Raw genomic sequence first — 15938 nt, 5'->3', positions numbered from 1 at the left:
TCCCATGCGCCTTTAGTTGCTACGGCCCCTCATCATCGTTGAGGGCGAGAGTCTATCGCGCATTGTCGGATCTTCCGACGAGTTCAGAACACCAACACAACTCTCAAGTCTAATCTAACGACGCTGCGCGAAAGGTTCGAGCGCTCGCTAGAAACGCTGCGCCATGTTCTCGACCTTCTTCCAACCTTGTGAGCTCAAGCTGCACCTGCTCCAGAATGCCATTTTCTTGCACCCACCCGATCGTCCTCTACCAGAGTCACACGAGAGGCCTCCGATGGCTAACGACGAAATCGTCCGTGGCCTGGTAGAAGTCTATGTTCCTTCCACTCGACACATTTCGGGAATTCGAGTTCGACTTAAGGCCGTTCAGACGATTGCCATCTTGGATCCATCTGCCGGTCTCACTCCGATCAGCTGGGAAGATTCCACCGTGCTCGAAAAGGTCGTCGAGATTGGCATCCAGAGCGACAAGGAAAAGCACCTCGCCAACCATCACCATTCACGCCTCTCGTTCAATCACAGATCTGCATCGGCAGGCCCAGCTCTCCACCTCCCTTCTTCATCCCACCTGCCGCCACGCGGCAGAAGCTCAGCGACGCAAGATCGATCCGGCCGATCCGGCTCTGCTTTTGGTCTGCGGTCTCAAAGTCCCGGAGGAAGCATCCCTGCATCAATGGCACGCGCTGTTTCCAGGGGTCGCAAGATTGCTTCAGGCATGGGCAGAATCAGTCACAGCCCTTCGCCATCAAACAGTCGATCGGCCAGTCGCGCGTCGTCACCAAGCGCTCCCATCTCGTCCGAGCGTGGTCGTACTTCTACACGCGCTCCGCCTACCTATGCTTACGCCATCTCAGAAGCTTGTCAGAACGAATCAGCATTAATACATGAGCAGCAGGTTGTCAGCCATAGTCTGCCACCAAGTCAAGTTGCTACGCCTCAACGATCGCGACGGCCCAGCTTCTCGTCTCAAACTCCACCCGAACAACGTGCACAACCACCGCCACCGTCGGAACAGACCGATGAACTGGCTGCGCACCTTCGCAGGTCGCTAGCCGTCCATGCTACTGCGACTGAGCGCAGAAGTGCGAGCGCTACGCCAGTGGAGCAAGCTTGCTCTCGCACATCCAGGTTGCAGCCACAATCGCCTGCCGAAGAAGACAAAGGCAAGGGTAAATCGAGGAGCTCGTCGATTGGCTTCTTTGGTTCGCGCAAGACGCGCAGTAAGTCACGCGCGCCACTGTCGCGCGGTGTCTCTGGTCAGTCAAGCGACCTTGTGCAAGTGGATGAGGAGGGCGAAAGAGGACGCCGAGGTGCAAACGATCGTCCGCCGCTCGAATCATCCGACTCCTCAGGTGGAATCGTTGTCACGCCAGGCTCAGAGGGTGAAGCAGGATGGGAAACCGAGCCGAATCAAGATGGGCTAGAACTGCAAAAAGGGGTACACGGCTTCGAATTTGCATTTATCATCCCTTGCGATGCTCCTCCCTACGAACGGTCTCCCTTTGGACGGGTTCGATACATCATCAAAGCGACTGCCATAGGCGCGGGCCGTGCCAAATCCAATGTAGAGTGCTGGCGCGATCTCTATCCCATGGTCAATCCTTCAACCGATAGCGGTCCCACACCTTTGACTGTGCTTTACAACGATCTTCATCCCACCGTTGGCCTCGTCTCGATCGCATGCACGTCCAACAATATCTCTGTCGGTGGTGTGTTCAATATTGACGTCAACTCGCCCAACCCACCCGAAGATCTTATCGTCTACATGGTCCGCATCTCGCTCGAAACTACGATCGAACTCACCACCAAACGAAAAGGCAAGCAGACCGTGCCTGTGCAGCGTCACAAGCTGTTCGAAAAGGGCTGGGTGCCGCCCAAAAATAACGACGGAACTCACGGGGACGGTAAACGCACCGATGGCTTTGTTCGCAATTGCGGGACAGAGGACGCTTGGACCGTACAGAGCATTGCACGCATGCCGGATGACAACCACATTCGTGCGTCGACAGTGGCAGCTTCTAAAGCGAGCATCCGATTTAGCCATGTCATGGTGGTTGAGATTGTGCACAGTCGGAAACCGGTGGGAAGCAAGGCCAAGACGGCGGAAGAAGAAGCCAAGGAACGCAGGTTGAAAGTGTTTGCTTTGCGACAGCCCGTGTTGGTGCCATCGTGTTGTTGTGCGTACGACGCCGTGACGTTGCCGGCATACAGTGCGGCTCCAGATCCGTCGTCTAGGAGGGCGGAGATGCCGTACGATTTGTCGAGTTTCAGTCATCATCCGCCGAACAGCGACGGTTCGGCTTCAGCAACGCCTACTGCGAACGGCAGCACTTCGGCAGCGCCACAGAGTGGATATTCAACCGCGGGACCGAACACTGCTAACACATCGACGGCGGTCAAAGGACATTCACAGCTGTTCTGCGTGTGCGGAATGTCGTTACAGGATCTATCTGCGCAGGAAAGGGCGTTGATTCCGAGTGCTCCACTGGACGTTATGGGAGGAGAGCACTTCCGGCACCAAGGAAAGATTGGCGAGCTCCCGACGCGATTGGACAGCACGCGTCGTCGAAGTCCTAGCACATCGTCGAGTGGTGGGATCGTCGCTTCGCTCGGAGGTAGGAGGCGATCCACCAGCAGCACGCGTACGGCGGCAGCTTCGGTATTGGCGCCCAACGCTGGTACCTCGGCGCGAGTGCGCGACAGGAGCCCCTCGATTACGGCGAGTATCAAGGGTCGCTCTCCCAGCATCGCCTCGGCGCTGCGTGCCAGGAGGTCGAGCAGCTCCAGCACGGGGTATAGAGGCGGCGCCGCGTTCAATAGCGCAGAAAGCGTTAGTAGGGGCAGCGCCATTAGTCGCATCAGCGCGACCAGCACAGGGTCCGCGTTCAGAACTCACAGTCCGGCTTCGGGCAGGTCCGCGTCCAGGTCCGCGAGCGCGCGTGCCGGAGAAAGCTCGACAGATAGCAGCGCCAGTCGAACTTGAGCGCGCGCTCTACAGGCTTCCACGATCCTGCTTTTCGCCCGTCTGTCCCTTGCAAACGTGCTCAGCCACGAGTCGTGAGCGGATCAGTCAGGTGTTACGCAGCTACCATCTCAGACGCGCGCTCGTGCTCCAATCCAAGCATCACAGTCAAATCAAAGCAGACATGCTATCGTGCATCGCCGTCAGATCCGGTGTAGCTCGCAAAGATGAATTTTACACATCAGTCGCTCTGTGGCGTGAGGTGTGTAAATGAAGCACGATCTCAATGAGACAAGTGTGCCAAGCTGACAATCGTGAATCGCGAATTGTTCGGATGTGGTCGCGCAGTGGTGTTGTCCATGAGCGCTTAGTGAAAGAGGCTGGCGGGCTAGAAGTAGCTGCCGCGATACTTGCTGCCACCACCCCTGACTTTGCCGCCGCCACGTGCACCGGTGCTGCTGTTAGCTTGTGCTCGAGCGCTTCCGCCTCTTCTGGTCGTCTTCCCTCGGCCACCGCTACCGCTGCCGCCGCCTCTTCTTTCGCCCGGATTGCCACCCCTATCTTCCTGGCGCTTGTTCGAGAACCTTGCACGTTTGGATTCCTTCTTACCAGAGTTGCCTGGTCCATCGCCGGTGTGCGCCCATCCTGTATGTACGGTGTCCTTCTTGGACTTGTGAGAAGCGCGAGCATTTTTCCCGTCTGCTCTCCTCTTTTTCTTGCGTTGGCGGTTGAGTTGAGAATGGCTGGAATCGGTGCTGAAATCGTCTCTGAAATCGTCCTCGCTCTCCCTGGCTGCTGCCGGATCGCTGGAAGCGTCACTGTTGCGGTTTGTACTCGCTCGCTCTTGGCGCCGGCCTGTACGCTTGGCCGCATCGCCGACGATCTCTTTTGTTGTGCGCACCTTGGTTGTGTCGAGACCTTTTGCTTGCAGATCAGCACGCTCTTCCAGAGCGCTACGAATCTCATGTGCGTGCTCGGGATAGTCGTGTCGATCTCGGATCCATTCTTTGAACAGATTTTCCGGGAGAGGTGTTTTGTTCTTTTTCGCCTCTTTGCGCGTGAGCAATCCGCCTTCAACGGCGACGGCTTTGGTACGGCCGAAGCTCACTATGTTGGGAACGGGTGAGGCAGTGCGACTCGAATTGGGCGAGGACAAGACGTGACGCCCGATAGCATGTCGTTTGTTGATACCATTCGGCGTGCTTCGACCCGACGAACTCGGTAGAGCATCAGCAGCAACATGCATCGTAGCGCTGTTTCCAACGTTAAAAGTGAACTGCGATGATGGCATTTGAAAGCCTGCTAATGGCGGAGCTCCAGGTAAGAGCTTAGAAAAAGGTCCTAGGCGCGAGACGAATTCCGAAAACGCCGATGGTTCTCCCGTGCCTCGTGTAGGATTACATCGTGGTTCCGGGCAGTCGTCTCCCCAGTGATTGCCTGAAGTCGAGCAATTGTAACACCAACGCGTCGCCGGGTCGAACTGCGACCAAGACGATGATGAGCCCGTGGGCAGCTCTGGTTCGCCCGCTTTGATAAACTCGTCCTCGGAATCCGAAAGCTCTTCCGGATCCGGCTCCAAATCGCGCCTCGGATCACGAGCTTTCGAAGAGCCTTGCAGCTTCAAGAATACCTTTGCTCGATGACGATCGACGTGGTCCGACGTGGTGTAGCTATACACCCTCCACAAGGTAGGGCATAGTGCGTTGACATGAGTAAAAGACCCGCAACGTTGGCATTCTTCGCTTCGAGGTGCTCTTCTGGGTTTCGGACACGTGCGTGTCTGGTGACCCATTCCACCACAACGGAAGCAGCTCGTCGACATTGGACAGAAGCGTGTAGGATGGTCGTCCATAGCACCACATGCAAGGCAATGTTGATGCGGGCAGTGTCGTCGATCATGGCCGAGCTCACCGCAGGCAAGGCACTGTTCTTTTGCTCTTCGTTCGGCTTTCTCCTCGGCGCCGTAGTATCGGTTGGCAGTAGACGGGTCCATATCAAGTTGCTCGAAATCGCCTATATCGCCTTCCAGGTCTTCGTCTTCAGGCACGTCAGAGATCACGTGTCGTGATGGGTCCGAAGAGCTAACTCCGGGCTGGGTAACCGGGTCGCTGCTGCTTTGTGGGATGACGTTGACGTGGCTCGGAAGCAGCAGGCCTGCTTCCACGTGCGTATCTGCTTGATCAGCCCTGGCTTGGTCTTCCAGAGCAATTTCTCGATCAACATCCATATCGCCAGCCGTGTCGATGATAAAGCTCATCTCGTCAGCCTCTTGCATGGTGTATGAGCGCGCATCTTGCTCTCTGTCGTCCTCCAAGTGCGCAGCTCGTTGTGAGTCATCTAAAAATTGATCTTTGTCTTCCAGCTCATCGGAAACAACGACAGCGTCCTCGGGTGCTCCATTGACGTGTCTATTCGAGCCGCCAGCTCGACTTGTGGAAGCCGCTTTGGGCTTACCTCTCGAGGAGCGCGTTGAGCCGCGTGACGATGCGCGAGATGGAGGGTCGGTGGATGTTGCTGACTGATCTACGGTAGAGATCACCGCATGCTGAGCTACAGCAGCCACATGTGTGCGGTTCATTGTGGCGTCTTGCTTCCAGCGTGTCTCCGGAAGATGGTCGGAATAGTACCTCGAGATCTTAGTTGACCATCGCAGCACTCGCGCGCGGCAATCAAGGCGAGGCGGACGAACTTCGCGCAGCACCAATGCTCGGTTGGTTCGTATGTCGTGGACGAGAGAAGTGGCGTCTGGTCGATCGGTTACGAACCAGATGCGCGAATGATCGTGGATGACTTGATGCACGACACTCGTCACTGCCGACCCAAACTCGCCAAATTCGTGATTGCTGCCCCACGGTCGTGAGTAGATCGGCTGTAGCACATCTTGGCCTCGAAGCCAGGACGTACTGTAAGTTAGGATTTGTTTTCTTGACTGCCAAACTTTTCTTTTTTTCTTTCTTCACTTTTTTCTGGGACTTTTCACAAGTGGAGGAAAAAAGTCGTGAGTGTTTCCCGCCGCAAAATCCTGACGATTCGTGGTTCATGATTCACGATTACGGCCACGAGTGATTCTTGCGCCATCGTGCTTCCAGGTACAGCTCAAAGATGAAGCTCTCGGCATTAGCCATCATTGAACCACAAACAAATGCAATCGTGAGCAATCAAAGACATCTCCACCAGCTCAAGATTTATCTCATAGCTGCATTAAAGTAGGTGAGATTATAACGTAAAAAGTGTAGCGAGACTGTTCTATTCTCCAGAGAAAAGCCGCTTAATCAGGTAGATTGTGGAACCCATCATCCTGAACAGCGCTAAGCCTGCGACGGAATACAAGAGGAATCCCATGTAGATGGTCCTTGTGCCAATCGAACTGATATTCAGAATGCCCACGACGAGAGCGGCATTGCTCAAACTCCAGCAGAGTACCACATTGGTACGCACAGTAGCGTAGTAGTCCTTCTGCTTCTGTTCCTTATCGACAGGGCCAGGCCCGGCTTTGGGCGCCTTGTTGCTCAGAACATGGATCGCATCGTCATAAGCGTCGTTAATGTCCTTGGACTCGGTCGGAATGGCAACTTCGACCTGGTTGTTGCCAGAGCCTCCGACGACTCCCAAATCCGTCATGACTTTATCCGATCCTTTCGTTCCCCACGAAATGTCATTGATGTTGGCAAAGGCGTAGATGCTGATCACGTTGACGAAGGTGGGAGCCATGAGCAGGTACTGAACAATCGAAGTGACCATGTGCATCGGTTCGAGAAACATGATACTCGCGATCAACCAGATACCGAATGTGGCCGCAAGCGAAATGACAATGTTGACAAACGTACGGTTCGAAACAAGCGCATCGGTTCCACCGCCATTGGGACCGGTGGCGTTGAGAATCGAATCGACCGCCAAGTAGATTGCAGCGCCCGTCATGTAGACCGTTAGGAGCGCAAACACCACCATAGCTAGCGTGTATCCAGCTTTACTTCCCGCAGGTCGATTACCCATAGAAAGCAGGAAGCAGAAGATGATAAAGGCAACATAGATGTAGGAGAGGACCAGATTAGGAACCTTGAGCGCATGGATTTTGTCGCTCATGGCACTAGTGAGAATGAAAAAGGCGATAAAGAAGTTGGCCATACCAAACCACGAAAAGATGAGTTGGATCGTCTGATAAATAATCTCGATGTGCAGAGCGAACTTGCGGCCGAAGGAATGCGAAGAGCGGTAGATGTAGCCAAACTTGATGATCGAGTGGATGCCGGCAAAGAAGGATCCGTTAAGCCAACGACGGCGTTGCGAGATCAGTTCGGGAACTTGGTCGGGCACATCCGTGACTGCTTGGGCAGACTTGACATAATGCAAGATCCAGGCGCTGTCTCGCTTCGACACTAGCTCCCAACACAAGATGCGATCCTCGGCAAGATACATGTTCGACGTAAAGACGTCTGCGTCCGACTGGCCACCGTGTAATGTTTCACCCTTAAAGTACGAGCACAAGGGCCCTTGACCGTGAGCATCGTTTTGTAACGCAATGTAGCGGTACGCGGAGAAGGCACCTGGAAGCACCGTGATGTAGCCAAAGACCGACTCGAGCGGCTTGTCGAGAATGTTGGACATCTTGTACTCGAAATTTTGCGCCGCGACGAGTGGATTGAGCAGTGCGCCCCAAAATTTGCCCTTGAGTGCGACAATCTCACCACAGGCACCGCCGACGTTGGAGTTGATGTCAAAGGCTTTCCAGAGATGGTAAATGGAGCGAGGTCTTGGCATGGTTCCTACATCGAGCAGTACGCAGATGTTGGGCTGCAAGATCTGGCCGAAAGCGTTGAAGAACCAACGGTGCGAGTTGATCTTCTTCTGGTTGCGCTCCTTGAGGCAGAAGAGAATTTGGACGGGCATGATGCCCTTTTCGCGACCCTTGAAGTGCATGCTAGGATCGATCGAGAGCTGAGCTGTGTATTCGTAGATGTGAGCAGTGACGGGTTTGCCATTGACGACGTTCTTGCCCACGCCCTCCTGGTACACTCCCATCGCAGCAAGGCACGCCAAGGTGCGCGAGTTGATCTTGAGACGGCCGTCCGAGACGATGCAGACGACGACTTTCTTCCAGCCTTCCTTGCCCCAGGTCTTGGAGCGCTCTCGAGTACAAAGATGGGCGATGTTGGTCATGACTCCGTGCATGGTGCGCGTGAAAAGCTCTTCGTCCTCGTTATACATGGTGAGAACTATAAACAGCTCTGTGCGACGAGGAGGGTCAAAGAGAACCTGTCGCAATGTGTAACGCTCGGTTTTGAACTCGTCGGGGTCGCAAGTGGCAGCAGTGTATCGCATATGGGTGAATTCTCGGGACTCTCGGTCGTTGAGCTTGTCAAGCAGCTTGGAGGGGACGGGACAATCGAGGACGAGGTTGCCATGGTAAAGTTCAACCCTCTTGAGCGTCTTGTATCGTCTTGGCACACGTTGTGGGATCTTGCCGAAGCGCACACCTCCAGCCTGGCCATTTTCGAGCACGTTGGGATCGAAGCCACCGGGCATGTAATCGTCATCGTGGGGAACTTGCGTGTGGAGCAGTCGGCCTCTCGCCTGGCCGTTGACAGCGTCTTCGTCCATCACATCGTCATCTCCATCGGCATACTTGTCGACAGGGCCGACATGGTTGCCGTGCTCGTCAAAGTGCGAGGCGGGCGCATATGCATAGTTGCCGCCTCTTGGCAAGAGGGGCACATCACCGTCATGCTCATCGAAAGGATCCGCACTGCCTTGTCGAGGCTGCGAGTTGGCGTAGGGATTCGTCATGCGAGGCGGGCTATGGATAGCCTGAGGGTATGAAGAACGATGATGGTCGTTGTAGTTGGCAGAAGGCATTTCGTAGCCCGAATGATCGCCTGATGTGGAAGGAGGCAAGTATGGATCATAAGAGACGTGAGGTGGTGAATGCGGTTCTGCGCCCATGTCATACGTTGGATAAGCGGTGTGGCCATGCGTGAATGAGTTACCTTGCGCCTCTGCCGTCGTACGCCTCTCCAACGGCTGGTGATGAGCTTCATCGGACTGAGCCCCACCTCCAAATGGGTAGCGAGGTGGCATGTTGTGAATCGAAATGCGCTGCGATGATCGAAGTGGGGTCTAGAGAAGGCGATTGGGTTTGTGATTTAAGTGCCGATTCCAATGAAAACGGTCCTTGGTCTCGTTGTCTTGAACGACCCGATCGTACCGATGAAGCAAGCCTTCCTGGTGTAGGAAGATAGATGGACAGGGCAAGACGTGGTTGGTGGGACTGTATTAACAGAAAGGAAGATGCTGCTACTGAAGAAAAGAGGGTGCAATCCGGACGACGCTGAGCTGATCGCGGTCAGAAGATCAAGACGAGACCAGGCTGCAAAGTGAATGAAACGAGCCGCCTCGAAAGCAGCCGGAGGCAAGCACGGTACCAGATTCACTTTACCATGCGTGATTCACGAGTCAGCCTGGCTGTGTTCTGCAAACCGGTGCTGTGCGGAAAAAGGAAAAAGACACAAGTCGTGAGTCGGGAGTGTTGGACTTAGATTATCTATCCACTCTACGCCTCTGCTGCCCCTTTTCTCTCACACCTGGCTGTGAGCAACGGCGGGGGTCATGCAGGTCAGTGCACTCACACTCACTCGTGACTGTACTCACAAACAAAAAAAAACAAAAAAACAATAGCATAGCATACAGCACAGCCGGACCCTGAAAGTTCTCACGCCTCGGCCTCTCGACGCGTCCGTGGTCATTCACGACTTCCTGTCTGGCTGGAGACATAACAAAAGATGGCAGCCAGAAAAAGTTCAGGTTCGGTGATTCGTGATTCATGATTCGTGATTCACGATTCACGATTTCATCAGACACGAGAAGCCCCTATTCTCTTGGCGTGCTTTCTGCCGCATGGTGCCTGTCAAATGCACGCTGCTGTCTCAGGCCCCTGTTCACGATGCACTGCCATCGACAGCGCCTGCTCAGCCAGAGGCGGCGTTCACATCGGTCCGCCGACGACAAGATGCTTCACGTTATCGCCTTGCTTGACCTACGTAGGGGCCAATCAAGCAGAGAGTCATGAGTCACGAGTGGTGCAAATTACAATCTGAGTCGGCATCATGTTAGAGCACAACACAGCGCATGATCATCGGCTTCGCGATCCAGGGTCGAGTGGCTGATACGCGGGCAGTCCTTCTTCCTCGTCCAAACGTGGCTCAGCTTCACTCTCCTGCAGTCCAGCTAGCGGCAACGTCAGGCGAGAACCACTGGTCGAAGAGCCAGACGGCTGCGCCTCAACTCGGTACAGATCCGCTTGTTGCTGCTGACGGCTTAGCCGCGCCTGGGCTGCATGTCGTTGCACTTCTGCCGCTTCCTGACGAGCTTCCGTCTCCTTTCGCTCCCTCTCGGTCAGTTGCAAAGACCCAGGTAACGTGCTTTGGGAGAGATGCGAGCCAGACGGGCCTGCAGTCAACACTGACTGTGCTGCTTGGCCGCCAGCATTGTCTGTGGACTCGCCGCGCAGCATTGTTGCATCAACGAGCCAGCTACCGAGATGCTTGACAGGAGCAGTGTCTCCGAGTAATCTCGTCGCGGAGCTCCCGATCGAAAGCTCAGCAACCAATCGGCGAATCTTGTCTTCAGCAACGGCGGCAGAAGCACCAGCGTACTGCAGCTCCACTAGATAGCTGCTACGCCACACGCTGCTACCACTTGCGGCAAATGCTTCTGACGTTGAAGCTGTTCGACGATCTAGCTTGCGGACAGAGACATCGTTCAACTTGGCAAGCTGCGCCACAAGTCTGTCAAGTACACTGCTATCGCTGCTGCTATAGTTGTCAGCCTCTGCGGCCAGATCTGAGACAAGTGTATCACTGACACTCAGCAGCGATCGGCCTGTCTTTCTGGCTGCGCTTGACGCGCTGTATAGACGCGAGATGGTCAACGGCAGGGCGTTGATGCTCAGCAGCGCTTCGAGTGGCTCGCTTGCCAATATCAAGAAGCGTGTGCGATTGTCCTTAACGTCCTGAATACGAGAGCGGAGCACGCGGACGCCGACAGCGGTGACGGCTACTTCAGCTCCTACAGCAGCAACCAAAGAGTTTGATGAGAAACCCAGCGATTCGTGTGCGTGGTCGATGGACGTGGATGTTCTTCCGGGTGCAGTGCCCGCCTCGAACTCCAAAGCCGTGATGGCAGCTGCAGCGGTGGACTCGACTGCCCGCTTCTTGGCCTGCGGCATGTAACGAGTAAGGTAGTGCGAGCACTGTCCCAGCGCTTGCTCGTGTGAGATGACGTTGGTGATGTTGGACAGTGTGTCGTCGCGAATGGGCGCGTTCGGATCGGTGTCGCCTTGTAGCTGAAGGAGATGGTGGTAGGTCTTGGGTCCACACAAAAGGGCATGATCGACAGAGAGGCACGCTTCACCTACCACATGCAGTTGAGCTCCATCTGCAGGCTTGAACGCATGACGGTCGCCGTTGCTGATGCCGAGCAGGTTGTCAAGCGTGTCACGAACCGGCCCAAATGTGCTGTTCTCGATTGGAACGATAGCGATCTTTGCGTTACCAGGTGTGCCGCGGCGAACAAAGTCGATGGCACCGGTGATACTTTGCATAGGGATGAGGTTGGTGCCCGTCGCGCCGAAAACCTTGAGAGCCGCTTGGTGGCTGTAGGTGCCAGTCGGGCCTAGATAGGCGACAGCACCAGCCGAAATAGACACTGATCGCTGGCTCGCTGAGGACCGACGTGGTTGGAGTGTACCTGACTTGGGTCCGCCGGGTCCCGAGGGCACCACACCTGTCTCGGCAACAGTTGGACCAGGTGGGCCAGGGGGCGGGAGAGCTTCCTCGGTTTGCGCTGCGGAAATGCTGGAACTAGGGGCAGCGGCTGCAGCCGAGTCAGCGAATGGATCGGCAGCGGGTGAGCGCAATGTGTCTACTGTGGTTGCGGAGGGGCTTCTCTGCGGACGAGGCGGAAGCAACGGAACAGGCAGAGCTGACGGACTGAGATTGAGCTTCTGAGCTGATCCACTACCGCTATGCTGTGAGGTCGGGTTGGCCAGCTGGACCATGTCGCTTCGATCGGGAGAAAGACCAGGACTACGAGGTGAAGAAAGCTGGGCGAGTGGAGCTGCCGCGGGTGAAACTACTGGTGCGGTATAATCTGCTTGGAGCTCTGACTGGTGAGAAACTGCATATGACACTGTGTCTGTGCGACCCAGGCTGCTGGTGGCCGCGAGAGCCGAGTCCGCTGGCAGGATGGGCAAGGAGAGGTCGGGTCGGAAGGACGACAGAGCAGATGCGAGAGCTGCACGTACATCAGCGGTTTTAGATGCGCCCTCCCACAAAGGTATATTGTCTCCGCGTTGCTTGACCGTACCAGGGAACGGCGACTTTTCGATGGGCATCAAGGTGGTGAGTAGCTTGCCGTAGCGTGCGACGAGGGCCATCTTCTCGCCGAGTTCGATCAGACTGTCAAACATGGCAGCATACCCCTCCTTGACGCTCTGGCGCTTGGTGCGGCTCAGGTACTCTTCGTCGGCCTGGTCGTCGTTGATGAGTTGCTCAAGACGTGTCTCGAGATCTTGAACACGAGAGCTGCCAGCTGCAATGGCGCGCTCGGGAACGAGAGCGTGGAGTTCCTTTCTGAGCTTGCTGCGATGGGCTCTTCTCTGTCCGAGTTCCATCTCGGCCTTCTCAAAACTCTTGAGACGGCCGCGGGCCTGTTCAGACCGTTGGCTGTGCGCGGTTTCGAGCTGACCGAGTTCGTGCCAGACGTAGGCCAGGCGGTCGGTAACATCGGCGAGCATCTCGTCTCCTACACTGTCGTCGCGCTTCTCGGGAAGGTGGTGCTGGCCCCAGACGAAAGTGGCTTTGGCAAGACCCCTAGCTTCGCGACCGGCGGCTTCGTGGTCGATGTTGAAGCTTTTGAAAGCCTGGCTGAGCAGATGAAACTGGCGCGTCGACTCGTAGCGAGGGTCGACCGAAGCGAGGCCCTGTCGGAAGAGGTGAGGCACGGAGCCTGTATAGGTGAAGCTGGACGCTGAGCCGGCACCGGAGGCGGTGACGTTAGCTGATGCTGAGGTGTCGTTGATCTTGGTAGCCGAGGAAGCGGCATGGTGCGCCTGCAGCTGCTGAGCAGCGGCTTCGGCTCTTTCTCTGGCCTTTTGGAAGAAGGAAGCCATGATGGTATTCGTCGGTGGTCTGCACCAACCTGATGGTGGTGGAAAGGGAGATGCGTAACTGACGCGTGACAATTCGACTGAGCAGTCGAAATAGATTCAGCAAGAGCCAATTCACAATTCGTGTCTCGTCTCGTGGTTTGGACCGACCAGGGTCAGCCGACAACATGATTCAGGATTCTCAGAGAAAAGATGCACTGCCGCTGAGAACTCGTGACTTTGCACCGTGCACGGAACAGCGAGTTGTGACTTTGTGAAAAGTGCAAAGCGCAAGAAGCACTCACCACCTACGGATTCATGACTAAAGACTGACAACTGCCCCGTTATTTCACTTGAATCACCCACGATGCTTCCTTTCATGGGCTCTCAAGACGTGCGCCAGCCTCGTTAATCAACTTAGTCACAGCAGCAGCTGCGTTGGTGATTCACGATTCACATCGCTGCGCTTGTTCTCGGGTGAAGCTAGTCACGAGTGTGAGTCAAATTTGCACAGCTCTGACTTTTCTTTTCTGATTGAGGATCGATTCACGATTGGGTTGACACGTTATCGCATCCATCAAGAGCACGTTCTCTGTGACCCGGCTATGTCCGTCTCGTAGCCTCATTGCAGGAGCCCGTACTTACACTGGTCGATAAGATTAAATGCTTGCATTGACCTTCCACCTGCAAGCCGCCGAGGTTGGCACTCGCTCTAACCTAGAAAGAAGCCTTGGCATCTTCAAAGCGCATCTGCAAAGTAGCTGACCGCACTTTATTACCCACCTCGAAACTATTCGTGGTTGACTGCGGGGCAAAGCCGAACCTTTGTCTGGCTTATCGTACGTTAGAAAGCATCACAGCCGCTTTGTATCTGGGTATCTGGCTACCAATGTCACAATCGTGGATGTCTTCAGCCTGGTTTCAAAGGTGCAATAAAGTGTTTCAACAGCAGTGCGTTAGAAGTTCGCAGGTGGGGACAGTTGCTGCCGTATGCAAAGTCGCAAGGTCAAGGAGGATTGAGCGCAGTCGTCACTGCAGATAAGCGAAATGAGTCTCAGGACTAGAAGTACATGGTATGCTCGGACAGACTGCATGCAACAAAGTGTTGCAGCCAAAGTCATTCAAGCATCAACGTCCATCGAGCCCTGAGATGAGGCGTGTACCAAATCGTCCTGGTCCTCAACGTCATTGGGAGCAGCCGTATTTGTAAGTTCTTGTAGCAATGCATCGGCTAGACGCGCAGCTTGAACAGTACCGATGTGAATCGCCTCGCTGACGCGCTTGAAAGGGATCTCTTCCGTTCCTTCGGAGCGCACGCAAAGTACTTTGGAGCTACGTGTCGCTAGCACCTGGACGCGAGAACCGATACACGCTTCCTCGTCCACAGTGGCATCTAGCAAGTAGCTGTTGGGTAGAACGTTGACTGTGATGCAGAGCGGCAAGTCCTGGCGTCCTTCCAATGTTGTCCCATCCTCTCCGCTATGCTCGAGCTCGAAATCGACCACTTTTGAACTTGGCCCAGCTCCGTTGCGCGATGGGCCCGCTGCATTCGATTTGGGCTTCTTCTTGAGCAGACCTTTGATGCCCATCTGATCGAGATCACCCTGTGCATTGGCGAAAGCGCCTTGCACCGTCTTGCCCGACGCATCCAGTGTAGTAGGCGCCTCGAACGCTACACCACGCGTCACAGGTACACGTGTATCGTAGAAGGCGGAAAATATGGCTGCAAAAGCAGCATCAAAGAGGTTGCCGCCTGAGAGCGAGTTGACCAAGAGATCAATGTATATTGTCCAGTGCTTGGCGTTGGCAATGATGAGCAGCTGCTGCAGGGGAAGCGGGCACGACCGCGGGGAAAAGGTCGAATTCACCATAGATGAGAGTGATATCGATAGTGAATCAAGACTTTTGCTGTCAAAGGAATGTATCAATGATTGCGAATAGTCGACAGAGCACTTGATTCTGCCCATCTTTCTGCTTTCGCTCGCCAGCTCGAGCTCGTCCTGGGTTCGGAACTCGGCTTCCTCGTCTTCATCATCACTATCATCTCCAAAGCTGCGCACTTCCGCTTTGATGCCGCACAAGATCTCTGTACCTCCAAGGGTTATGCGAGAAGAGCCGTTTGCTTGCGCAGCCACGCCTGTCTCGACATCGAGAGAACGAAAGGCGAGAAGATCTCGCCCGTCAGAACGCTGTGGTGGATCCGATGTGAGCCCTCGAAGAAAGAAGTCGCCTTGCGACCGTGACAGTACCTGGGGCGCCATCTCGGATCACTCCACTGTTGCCCTTGCTGGTGCTTCTGATGCCGATCAGGTGGTAGTGAGCGCTATACAGGAAGGAATTGGAACGACGAGGTGCATGAGCTTTTCAGCGCGGAAACCAAAAATTTCCAATTTAATCTCAAGAGCAAGAGGAACTCCTGCAAAAGTGGAGGCACGTGACCCAACAATTCTCGACACGCTCTGGACAGGATCGTGAAGTCACGAGTGTGAAGTTGGATTTCGGGATAACGTATCTTACAAAAGAATTCAGAGCAACACTCACAACTAAACGAAACACGCATCAGCCAGAGGAGCTTCAGCGGGCGCTGTGTTGTTTCAAAATACGCCTACAGAAAGAAATCCATATTTCATAGGATTCATATAAATGATTCACGCTAGACTCAATGCTGAGCGCAGCAGATGGCTGTCGTCAAAGACGCGTCGCAGAACGAGCCCAAAGCACAAGAGAAATCACGTGTGTTGCTCAATCACAAGGTGAACGAAACAATCCAGCCAAAGGCTTTCAGCGCTGTCTCGTGCCTTTGGTCGTTTGCGGCTCTACCACCATCACCTCCGC

General features: G+C 54.9%; 5 protein-coding genes across 5 annotated transcripts; 1 reads left to right on the top strand and 4 right to left on the bottom strand.

Annotated features, from left to right (window-relative positions):
- Positions 1-163: 163 nt before the first annotated feature.
- On the top strand, positions 164-2983 carry UMAG_00464 (uncharacterized protein; the record flags this gene model as incomplete). Its single annotated transcript, XM_011388024.1, has 1 exon — positions 164-2983. One exon carries the CDS (start codon positions 164-166, stop codon positions 2981-2983), a length of 2820 nt encoding a protein of 939 aa, XP_011386326.1.
- A 367-nt stretch (positions 2984-3350) lies between these two features.
- On the bottom strand, positions 3351-5540 carry UMAG_00463 (uncharacterized protein; the record flags this gene model as incomplete). Its single annotated transcript, XM_011388023.1, has 1 exon — positions 3351-5540. The coding sequence occupies one exon, from the start codon at positions 5538-5540 to the stop codon at positions 3351-3353; it is 2190 nt and encodes a 729-aa protein (XP_011386325.1).
- A 668-nt stretch (positions 5541-6208) lies between these two features.
- Positions 6209-9037, bottom strand: UMAG_10117 (Chitin synthase 4; the record flags this gene model as incomplete). The annotated part of the gene is made up of 1 exon (XM_011388371.1): positions 6209-9037. The coding sequence occupies one exon, from the start codon at positions 9035-9037 to the stop codon at positions 6209-6211; it is 2829 nt and encodes a 942-aa protein (XP_011386673.1).
- Positions 9038-10088: 1051 nt separating this feature from the next.
- On the bottom strand, positions 10089-13127 carry UMAG_00461 (uncharacterized protein; the record flags this gene model as incomplete). The annotated part of the gene is made up of 1 exon (XM_011388022.1): positions 10089-13127. One exon carries the CDS (start codon positions 13125-13127, stop codon positions 10089-10091), a length of 3039 nt encoding a protein of 1012 aa, XP_011386324.1.
- A 1097-nt stretch (positions 13128-14224) lies between these two features.
- On the bottom strand, positions 14225-15364 carry UMAG_00460 (uncharacterized protein; the record flags this gene model as incomplete). The annotated part of the gene is made up of 1 exon (XM_011388021.1): positions 14225-15364. One exon carries the CDS (start codon positions 15362-15364, stop codon positions 14225-14227), a length of 1140 nt encoding a protein of 379 aa, XP_011386323.1.
- Between the last annotated feature and the right edge of the window lie 574 nt (positions 15365-15938).

Source organism: Mycosarcoma maydis, chromosome 1 (genome assembly GCF_000328475.2).
Source record: "Mycosarcoma maydis chromosome 1, whole genome shotgun sequence".
Taxonomy (NCBI): domain Eukaryota; kingdom Fungi; phylum Basidiomycota; class Ustilaginomycetes; order Ustilaginales; genus Mycosarcoma; species Mycosarcoma maydis.
Note: the sequence above shows the minus strand (reverse complement) of the source record. Positions and strands in the feature narration are given on the sequence as shown.